This window comes from Pectinophora gossypiella, chromosome 9, assembly GCF_024362695.1.
Source record: "Pectinophora gossypiella chromosome 9, ilPecGoss1.1, whole genome shotgun sequence".
NCBI lineage: Eukaryota > Metazoa > Arthropoda > Insecta > Lepidoptera > Gelechiidae > Pectinophora > Pectinophora gossypiella.
In genome coordinates, this window is record NC_065412.1 from 4,596,035 (window position 1) to 4,608,046 (window position 12,012).

The window sequence follows — 12,012 nt, forward strand, 5'->3', positions numbered from 1 at the left end:
TAAGTTGTACATGAAGTACTTACCTATTAAAAATCTTATAATAGACCTGCCGGACCGGACCAGTCAGTCAGAGTATATGTGATCATTTTAAGAATGTTTTTAATATCCGTTCCATTTCTCGTGAATCGTGATCAACTTTGTCCTCATTTTTACGTATCAAACAAGTAACTTATTGACCCATGCTCGACGATGATGATACTAACTACTAATATGTAACTTTTGAAAACTACACTAGAAATGACTAAGTACCTCAACTTTCATCTGGCTGTAGGTACGTAGTACTATTATTTATTCTATGCTTTATGTGTATGTAAACGATTAAAATATAAACACATATCAGATTATAATATAATTATAATATACATCCGCGCAGTGAAGTCAATTGAGATTAATAAAATAATTGTTACGTCACATCCGGCCTTCGTCCGTACAGCCAGCTCGTCGCCGTTGACCGTTGCTCTTAAAATTAAAACATTTCTCACATAAAATTATATGAATTACGTGCGTAATCACGGTCACGGTTGAAGCACCGCATAATTTGAAAAAGTTGGACCTGGGTTTAAAATATATTTCTAGGAATAAGTATGCGATATTGACAAGTAATAGAATATGAAAAGGAAAAGATTTTAGATATTTTGCAAGGAAGACTACTTAGACAGGTAGAGTCTAGATTCTACATATCTGATTAAATAGATAGAGAAATGTGGAAGTAGAGGAATACCTCAGTAAGTAGGTATGCCTAAAACATTATACAATTAGCATTTCGAAAAAAATGTAGAATCCATAATGTTGATAGGTACTTAGTAGTTCGTGCCAGGCTGAAGTTAACTTACAACTTCATTAAGTATGGCAATATTTTACAAAAGTGCTTTACCTACTTCTTCACATGTAGGTGCCTATATCCAGTATGCTCACGCACAGATAGTTGGATATGCTATGCACCGGTTTGCGCGGGGGCAGCTCCGCTAGAGTAGTGTCTAAGGTCGGGAAGCACGTTTGATTCTATTGTGCAATATGACACGCGCAGCGCAAAGGCGCGCGTGCGCCAACATTTTCCCGCCAAACGCCGATCGCGAACGGGCGCGCTCCTATAATCAAATTAGAAAAATAAAAATATCCTGACAATAAAGCCAGGATTTATTTATTAAAAGTAAAAATAAGGTTTTTAAGGGGACGGTTTTTATAAAAAAAATGGAACAGTAGTTTTTTAATCCTATGTCAGAGTTTATGGAACTTTGGCAGTAGGATTTGGGATATGGTGTGAATATTGCTAAGTGGTGAGTGCGAGTGTTCCGGGATGTGGTCAGCATGTGGCAGACCCTGGGACTGGTGCTGCTGCTGAGTGAAGCTCTCGCGTTCAACTTTACTCTCGGCGTTTTCAGCGATGTGGTGAGTAAACTCAACTTGTACTTAAAACCTTTTTAGTTAAACTTAAAGTTATTGAAAATGTGTTGAAAATATTAATTTAAATATTTTACATTAATTATTATTTTACTTTATGTGTTAATAGGCTGCCTATCTATGAAGATAAAGAGATATGTCCCACTGTTGGGAGTCCTCTCAATCAACCGGAGGAGATGATGTTGAATTTTATGTACCTAATATTATTTGTAATATATCTGATTAGTTAGTTATCAAATCATTACCATTGCTCACATATATTATGACGTCTGTAAATGACTAAATCATGGCTTTTCACAAATCATTTTCAGCACATTTCTTTTAAGTACCATTTTTCTCTATTACATTGCATGTATGTATGTATACTTAAATGTCAACTTCATACATAATCCCATCACGTCTTAGTTCAAATAACATACGAGTACGTTGCGAGCTTAGATAAAATCTCAAATGGTGTCATCCTACGTAACGCGATTCGCACAATAAAGTAACGATTACGTGAATAACCCCCGTTATTCAGAACTTTTTGGGTCGATGGGGATCTTCCACATCGTCGCAATTGTCTATCGCAATCGGTTAATACTATGAACAATCGTCTTTTGGCTCCCATAAAAAATAATGGCTCTACCATAGAGAATGCTAATTGGCAGAAATACCGTATCATTACTGATAATGATTAATTTCGCAAGAGGCGCTTGCTTTTGGACAACCCTAATTCTTTAGGTCGTACGTCAAGTGTATAATTTAACGTTTTGAACAGTTTAGAGTCTGATAATGCTGCCTTCTCTTTTATTAAGATGCACTTGCACTGATAGTAACTTTCCATAATATGTATATAAGTAATTATAAAAATGAGTTTTAAACTCTTTTTTGGCTTACAACGGTGAATCAGAAGTTTTGTAAAACCTGCGTCTATTAACTTCTTTAATATAGATAAGTGTATGCAAATTTTGGAGTAGGTAATCTTAGTAAACATATGACAGCCGGTTTACTCTATTATCTTTTATGCACATCACACGATGTATAAACTTGCACATTGCAAAATACTTAATACTAGGCACTCATCATGACCTTAGTAGTTTAGCATACGAAACAAACCTTCCAACGAAAGTATAATAATTAGCGGATATTTCAAAATATAATTTCAATGTTCTTGTAGGTAATTTTATATTAGACAAGAGGCTAAAAGGTAAGTAGACTAGATATAAAATCAATGTCTGCAATCTTGGTGGAGCAAAAACTGTTTGCCTTAGACCCATATTCTAAGATGTAAACTCGAAACTTCCTCTACTCGACTCGGCCTCGACGTGAGTAAACTACAAAAAAAAAGGGAAAAAAGAAGAAATTTCTTCTATTCCGTGCTTTACTTACTGGAGTCAAGCATACAGCACTGCCCACAAAACAATACGAAACTAATAACGTCATGCTGCGTCTAAGCGACACCTAAGAATACCGATTTCGAGCTGAGTTAGTCGCCTCAACTGCTGTGGCAGCCCAGTTGGAAGAACGCTTGAATTTCATTGTGAGGTCGCAACCCAACACGGGCCTAAACCAATGATTATCGAATTTGTTTTCGAATTCAAGTTGTTTATCACGTGCTCAACGGTGAAGGAAAAAATCGTATAGAAACCCACATTCCCAAATGGGTTTTGGAGGTATGCGACCTAACCTGTATTGGGCTAGTTTTTCCTTCGCGGATTGGAAGGCCAGACAGACAGTCGGTTCTGTAATAAACCGGACCTGTCAAATCTTTTGTCAAACCCTGTGATAAATGGGATAACGCTAGGGCGATATATTAGTTGCCAGGACTTAGGGTGGAGTCGAGGAATGTCTGAGTTACCATCTTAAAATAAGGGTGTTAGCTTATTCGTGAGTTTATTTACACGGAAACTGTATCAGATTATTCAGATTGTTAAGGTCAATTTCATAACGCCAGTGGCTAAGTTCCTGGTAATTTGTGTCGAGTGGGTACTTGAATGAATATGAATATGTTTCATGAAGCAATCTGCTTGAATAGACCAACGTTAGCGCAGTTGGAATATGTTAGCAATGAAGCATAGGAAATGACCTGATATAAGGTGTAATAATAAGTCATAACATAACATAACATAACATAAACAGCCTACATACGTCCCTCTGCTGGGCACAGGCCTCCCCTCAATCAACCGGAGGGGGTATGGAGCATACTCCACCACGCTGCTCCATTGCGGGTTGTTGGAGGTGTTTTTACGGCTAATAGCCGGGACCAACGGCTTAATGTGCACTCCGAAGCACAGAATCATCTCACTTTTTCAGACAATCACGTGATTCAAGCCTGAAAAGTCCTTACCAAACAAAGGACAGTCTCAATAACTGATAATAGTTTTTTTTATAAATTCGTTTTTTTAATCCCTGTTGTTGAGGATGTTTTAGTGCTGCTAATTGTCTTTAGCTTTAACACGTTGTTCCAAAGAATTGTAGTTAAAGAACTACTTACTGCAGAATTGTGATGTTATTAAAGACAAATTATTTTGAACTTTCTTGCATAGTGATCACATACTTTCTTTGCTGGCTGTAGAATATTAAAAATAAAGCTTTTTCATATCTTCTTGCACTCTTCCTCTTCTTATCATGTGGGTTGTGAGATGGTATACCAGCCTCATCAACCCTGGTGTCAAGGTTACTCAATAGTAACCTTGGCTCAATAGCCAACAAAGGCCCCTGACATGGATCATGTAACGACTACTAACTTACATCAGTAAGTAGTAACCGGGACCAACGGCTTAACGTGCCTTCCGAAGCACGGATCATCTTTCTTTCGGACAATCAGGTGATCAGCCTGTAATCTCCTATAACCAAACTAAGGATCACAAAGTGATTTTCGTGATGTGTCCCCACCGGGATTTGAACCCGGGTCCTCCGGATCGTGAGTCCAACGCCCAAACCACTGGACCACGGAGGCCGTTAGTTCATATCATACACTATCTGTAATTGCACCTTCCACTGTCAACCAGCTTTAACATCAGATCGTGCACTGTCACGTCACTGCACTAACACAAGACATGGCCCTGTGAAGTCACCAATACTTATCAAAGACGAATGTAATCGCAAATGTAGGTGACAGCCATTCCCTGGTTGCAGGCATTACCTCGAGAACCTGAAGTAGCTGAGAGCAACCTCGAAAATGCTGCTCTATTACGGGTTAGTATAGTTTATATTCATATTATTACGTCACTTGGTGTTCCACATGATGTTATCTGTAACACTCTATTTTTTTTATTTTTTTTTGGGGAGCTATTTAACTAAGTACACAATATGTATACAGGGCACTAGTGACATCGTAACGAAATCTTTGAAGGACGATTAAAACCACGATTCTGAGTTGATATCATATTTCAGTACATAATTTACAGGGTACTGTGACTTCGTAACGAAAACTGCGAGGGATGAGTAAAACCATGATTCTGAGTTGATATCACGTAGAATTTTCCGTCACTAAAGTATGAAAATAATAAAAAAAAACACAAAAAAATTCATGGATTTTCCGACAGGAAATTCCACTTGATATCAACTCAGACTCATGGTCTGAATCATCCCCCTGAGTATTCGCTATGATATCACTCCGTGATACAGGGTTTCCGCCAGTAATGTATACATGTTTAAGTTTTTTGATCAATAAACATATTCTATATTATTCTATTAAAATACATACATAGTACTAACGAAATTCTTTAATTACCAACCTTTTACCAACTACTTAGATATATTAATTATATTTAATTTATACAGAATGGATAAAATTAGATTTATTATTAATAAATGCAACATTGTAACTTACCGTTCCTTTCTAAATACTCAAGGGAGGTCGTATGATGTTTATATTTATTAAAACTAAAAAGAAGATTACGACGTTCTAAAGTACAGCGTTAGGTATTCCCTGTCATTGTTTTTTGAGGAAGCGTTTTTTTATGTAAGTAATTAATTATGAATATTTTATTCCAGATACTTAGTAGTATTTTTTCTGCTTGGTTTGGAGTGGAAAGAAAACTTAGCAAGTTTCGTGTTATAGATATAAGTAAACATAGGCGACACTGCGATCGTTCCAACCTGGACGCGGGAGGTTATTAGAAACCGCTCCGCGGTACCCCAACTGAAATCAGAAATCATTTATTCGCTTTTTTATGGAAAACCCCCAATACGTAATGTTTTTTTACTAAAAAAAACATACAATTAGGTTAGGTTAGGTTAGGTATAATTAGGTACCCTAAACGTATCTAATTATGTACTTACCCTATAGGTATCCATAGGAGATAAGGGGGGGATAAGATACGTTTAGGGTACCTACTCGTAATTACATGTTTTTTAGTAAATAAACATTAAGTATTGGGGATTTTGTATAAAAGTTACGCATAAAATGACATTATAAAACTTGATTTATACCACTGTAGGTTTGAAATTTCAAATAAAATATGCGAAATGATACGAGGGGAGGTCAAAAAGTTCGCGGAATGAGGGGGAAGGGGGTCGAAATTAAACACGAAACTATTTTTCCTTTTCAATATATTCTCCCTTAACCTTAACACATTTTCCGGATCTATCAAATAATTTGTTTATTCCATCATAAAAAAAAGATTTCTCTTTGCTGTCAAAATAGGCCGAAATTGCAGACTTGACTTCTTCATCATCGCCAAATTTTCGTCCACGCAGTTCCTTTTTCATTTTTGGGAACAAATAATAATCGCTGGGGGCCAAGTCTGGACTGTAAGGCGGGTGGTTTAATTTTTCGAACCCGCATCGGTGAATGGCAGCCGTCGCAACATGGCACGTGTGGACGGGTGCGTTGTCGTGCAAAAGGAGCACACCTCTTGACAGCTTTCCTCTTCTTTTTTCCTTGATAGCCTCTTTCAATCTATCCAGTAAAGAAGCGTAGTAATGTCCCGTTATAGTCACACCACGATCTTTATAATCAATCAGCAAAATACCTTCTGTATCCCAAAAAATAGTGGCCATGATCTTTCCGGCCGATTGTGACACCTTAAACTTCTTTGGAGGAGGTGTGCCTTTTTTATGCCACTGCATCGACTCTTGCTTCGACTCAGGTTCATAGTGGTGAACCCAGGTTTCATCTCCAGTAACAATCCGGGCCATAACTTCTTCCTTATTCTCTCCACAGAGCTCTAAAAACTGGCGAGAACACTCGACACGCTCGCTTTTTTGAAGTGGCGTGAGCATTCTTGGAACCCATCTTGCGCTGACCTTAGTCATCCCAAGATGTTGATGTAGGATATTTAAAATACTTGTTTCGGATACACCGACCATTGCTGCAAGCTGCTTCTTCTTCAAGCGGGTATCTTCTAATACAAGTTTCTCTACTTTTTCGATGATTTCCGGTGTGGTGGCCTCAATGGGCCGTCCGGAGCGGGGGTCATCTTCAATCGACTCTCTTCCTTGCTTGAAAAGACTATGCCACTTGTAAACCATGGTTTTACCAGGGGCAGAGTCCGCGTAAACTGCTAACAGCTCTTGAAAAATCGTCTGAGCGGATTTTCCTTGCTTAGTGAGGAACTTAATGACGGCGCGGTGTTCAATTTTCTCCATATTCGCTGAGTTCTTCCCGATTCACTTGTTTGCTGGTCGATAGTTCAAACGTTAATGACCCGATTTGCTTCAAACTTGGTACATATACTGTTAATGAGGTGTGCAACTAGCGGCTACCTGTACGAGCAAACCAACCCCCTCCAACCCCTCCATTCCGCGAACTTTTTGACCTCCCCTCGTACGTTGTGTACCCATGTATGTAGTTTTCAAGGTAAATTAGGACATGTATTGCAAGCTGTACCATTTTACTCATTTCTATTCACGTTTGGTAAAAGTCCAAGGCTATTATTTATTTATTTGTACACAATAAATGATGATGTCCTCCTAGACGTATCCGTCGACGGCGACACCCTTAGCTAGTGTTAGCCTGGGGTCTTGCTTGCACAGACACAAGGAACATACAAAGAAAACAGATAGTACAGGTAAGCTTATCTCTAAACAAAGAGATTTCTTCCAGCTGACCTACGTGACTATCCTTATCCTTCCTTTCACCGTTTAGGAATAAAGTTTAAACACTGTCTAATAAATACAATGTATATTGTTATAAATAAATAAATTAATAATAATAATTCAAACAAATACAGAAATAAAAATATATATATATATATATATATATATATATATATAATGATTAAGTTAGTTATTCTAGATCATTGATGTATAATATTATGTTACTATAGCAACGTTCCTATCTTCCAATACACACCCGTGCCGTGACCAAATGTGAGAGACGTTTCGATTTCCAACAACTGCCCTTGGATTTATTGATAGCTATTTCTTTCCCAAATTCGTCTAAAGATAGAATTAATTAACATAATCTCAAAAAATAATCAATCTATCACGTATTTACAACATCGCGTATTTTTATAAGACACGCGCTAAACTACTCGTAGACGTAACCTATACCTAAAGTTTGTTTCTTAGCTAAGACTGCTTTCCTATTTGTAAAGTTGCAGTTAAGGTCTAACCTGACCTAGTATATGTCGGGATTTCTTTGAATTCAATCATTTATAGGCAACGCCGACGTGCAGACAGCGATGCGTTTTGGTAAAGTCCTAACTAGGATAATACTAACCTTTTTATTTTTTGTTACGAAGGGGAAATCCACATGGATACCTCGCCACCCGGGGGAGCGACGAGGTTATGTCGGACTCTTACCGACTAAAACCCCTCCGATGGCCCTCTGCTGCGCATGTCGGGACGCTCCGGGATCTCTAACGAACGCACCGGTGCTTCCCTCGCGCCTGCTATAAAAAGCGCGTCCCGGGGTAGGTCCCCACCCCTACGCCATCCCAGTTTTACGGCAACGCGAGGCCATGTCACATTGCCGTCCCTCCCGGAGACCGTATGAAGAGCGGCTCGGGCCCCCGCCCTTACCACTCACGGTCGCCAGTGTCCCCTTTCAGTCGCCTTTTACGACAGGCAGGGGGTACCGTAGCCCTATTCTTGCGCCCGGAACTACAGGGCGGAGGATAATACTAACCTAACCTAACCTAACCGACTTTATAAAAAACGCATCGCTGTCCTCGCTAGATCTGTCAAAGAACGTAAGTTAGTGTTGTGACGTTCATTAGCATAGTGTTCATTAGTCGAGATTAGGTCGAACGATTGTTTTCTATCTAACAGTAGGGAAATAAATAGAATAAGCATAAGTACCTAATTATATTGTGTCGTAAAAGTCGACAAGAGATTCGTGCTGTCATGTTTAATATCTTAGATTATTCTACAGGTAGGCAAGTGACAAACTCACTATAACCGCATTTCATTAGCAGGTAACGTAAAGTCTATGAGTACTCATATTCGTATATAGGTACTTACGTAGATTTGTACTTATGTATCATAAGTCTGCCTACTTATATTATTATGAAAGTTTCACGGCGCATTGGCGCTTCTACACTGTAATGTCGTGAAATTTAATTAAAAAATAAATACGTACTTCTTTGTCTTATGAACAACTCATCTCATGACGGTTTATGGCTCTACCCAGTCTGATAGGGGTAACATCTGTGAGTTTTTATTTATCAACCGACTTCAAAAAAAGGAGGTTATTAATTTGACCCGCGTGTATGTAATATTGTTGGTTTTGCACAATATGTGGGTTTTTAACACGTGTTCCGGATTTCACAGATGTATGTGTGTATGTTTGTCAGAATCATTTCTCAGATACTACAAATCGTATTACAATTAATCATTTCCTTTGGATTAAATATTTTCCAAATTAGAAAATAGTGTAGGTTTCATCAAAATCCGGTCAGTTGTTTTAATGTTATGGTCAAAAATCAATAATAATGATTATAAAACAAAATCTCATCTCCGCTGATGTATTTTGTATGAAGGAAGCCCTTATCAGTGTTAATATGCAAAATGAAACCGTTTAATATATTTAATATATTTTTTTATTTTATTAAGTATCATTAATAACAAAATATTATTTCTTAATTTTTATGTCTATAGAATGTTACGAATACACACTTCATACATGACATTATTATGAAGTACATTCTTCATTGACCCAGCGATGTTAAAACCTAGTTTTTTTTTTTAATTTTTATAAGGCTCCGGTTTCGAAGCTATTCAACGTTAACCGTTAGCAAGTGTAAATTTTGTAAGCTGCGGACTTATGTTCGAGCTGGGTTTTATCTGGTTACGCTTATAGGCTTAGGCCAGTACTAGGTATTGAGTTATGATAGCCAGTCCTCGAAGACATGTGCCACTTGTTTCTACTGGATTTACCATTTAGAGCCGGTTATAAGTCACCCATAACATTATATCTTGGACGTACATTCTTTACCGTAACAATTCGTACTTCAAGTTTTAATATTCATAGGTTTACACTCCCCGTCATTAAATACTTACAATATTATTTTACTTCATTCATAAGCCGTTAAAGTCTTGCTAATGGTTTTATCCTACTAGATAGTTAGGGTTACGTAACAGTGAATAAAGTAACTGGTTATGTGTAACAGCTGCTGTAAAATGTGCGAATATGGAACAATTTCTTGATGACAGATCAGGAACAGATTTTTAATAGGTTTCTCTCGATAAGAACTTTCTGTGGCTAAGATAAATGGTGAACACCTCAGAATAACTGCCTGTTGCTAGCATTACCTGGGGTATTGACGGGTGTTCTAAGGTAGTACAGATAAAAACCCCGATTTAGCAAAGGAATTGCACAAAAAGGAAGGAGATACGGGAGCGTAAGTTGTGGGACCGAAATATGCACAAAACGATCGTGCTATAAGAGGCAACGATCGTATTATAAAACTTCCCAGATCATTCATTGCTTCTTTGGTATCAAGCAACCACAAATAGCGCTTGTGTTAATACGCAATGCGGTCCACCCAGCTGCCGCTGCACACGACGACGTGCAGAATCGTGTAATTTAGTGCTGAGGACATATTTCCCTTGTTTCTATGGGCATATCTATGGAATTACATAACGAATAAATAAACGTGTTCAGTACTTTTGAAGATCAACAAAAGGAAAGATAAGTCATGCGTCTCCTAAAGTAGAAAGATAAATAGCAGGTCACTCACCTTGGTGACATTATAAGTAATGACTTTACGATATTACAGGCATTATCGTACAACGGACATTATTCAATAGCTAGAGTCATATCATAGAGAAGATAAAATATAAATTCTTACTTAAAAAATAAGCCTAGAGGCATTTTATTTGTACTATTTTAAACAGAGTGACACTGAAAGGTAATGGTTACATCTCAAAACAACCAATTAATTTTGCATTAATTGAATTACAATACTAAGTATTCAATCATATTACGTGTAAGTTTGTATAAAGTAATCTGTTTATGTATTACTACTTTAAGTAAGTAGGTTAGTTATTTTGCAGCTTACCACGAACTGTGATAAGTAAACGAGTCGAAAGTATTTAAGCTCAATGTACACAGAGGCGGAACCGTGGTAGCGTAGTTGGAAGAACGCTTGACTCTCACTTTGAGGTTGCAGGTTCGATGTCAGCACGGGTCCAAATCAATGATTCTCGAATTTATTTATAGATCAGAAACGATTATCACATGCTCAACAGTAACAGAAAAATATAGAAAACCAACAGTTGTTTGCATATGTCGTTGTGCAATAAAGTATTATTGATTGATTGATTGATTGAAATCCCGCATTCTCGAGAAATCCGTTTCGAAGTTAAATGACCTAATTTGTGTAGAGCAGGTTGCCCGCTCGCGGGTTGGAAGATCACAGGCAGGCAACAGGGCGCTTCAGTAGAGCCTTCAATGGGAATAAACCTAGGTAGATGATGTACATAGAGGCGAAACCGAGATCGGGAAGCGAAAGTTTGCTGCGCCTAGACCGCTGAAATTTCTGAATATTACAGAAAATCCGGGTCCCCGGAAACTCCAGTCCTTGTGTGCGTAAAAGATAAAGCTTAACAATACGTTATCAATATTTCAACATTCTTGGTGTCGTTGCATTTTATAGCCACTACAATGTTGCCATCTATTCATTATTGGCAATAAACCGACAGTAAAATAACAGCAAGTTCTCTTAGCAATTCCTTTCATAGGTTTATTTATGACGTTTCCTACGTGGCTGCAGCTAAAAAGAACACTTTATCTTCACGACTCTTACCTTAAATACGTATATACTTATACGATACTAAAATATTCGAATAAAACCTAAAATATGTCAAGAGGTGCATACTTACCATCTATATTAGCAATTATAAGTTACAGTTATGTATTATGGTTGATCAAATCAAATCAAATATACTTTATTGCACAGAAAACAATCAGACATAACACATGAATACAGTACAATACCAACAAGTTAACACCTCTTTAAAGTGTTTGACATGTAATGATGGTCGAACACATAATACCTACGTACGCTTATTCAGATTGTGAGAAAATAAACATTTGGATTTAGGTAGATTATGTGCTATTGTGTTTCGGAGAAACTGGTGCCTTCTTTTTATTGATGGTTGCATAAAGTTCTCATATTCCCACGATTCGTAAGTGCATTTTTAATGAGCGACTTTGCAGGTTTCGTTCCTCAAAAA

The 12,012-nt window shown here is 37.6% G+C and overlaps 1 protein-coding gene and 1 non-coding gene across 3 annotated transcripts in view; one reads left to right on the plus strand and one right to left on the minus strand.

The window, feature by feature from the left end:
- The first annotated feature begins 991 nt into the window (after positions 1-991).
- LOC126369401 (phospholipase B1, membrane-associated-like) overlaps positions 992-12,012 on the plus strand; it is a 40,243-nt gene continuing 29,222 nt past the window's right edge. The window contains exons 1-2 of one of the 2 annotated variants that reach the window (XM_050013797.1): positions 993-1,389; positions 4,522-4,581. In XM_050013797.1, the coding sequence (XP_049869754.1) occupies positions 1,309-1,389; positions 4,522-4,581 (141 nt within the window). In that variant the 5' untranslated portion in view covers positions 993-1,308. Of the gene's footprint in view, positions 1,390-4,521; positions 4,582-12,012 lie in introns of both variants that reach the window. The other variant, XM_050013798.1, reaches the window with a different exon arrangement.
- Positions 4,270-4,342, minus strand: Trnav-cac (transfer RNA valine (anticodon CAC)). The gene has a single exon. It is a non-coding gene; the product is annotated as a tRNA-Val (tRNA).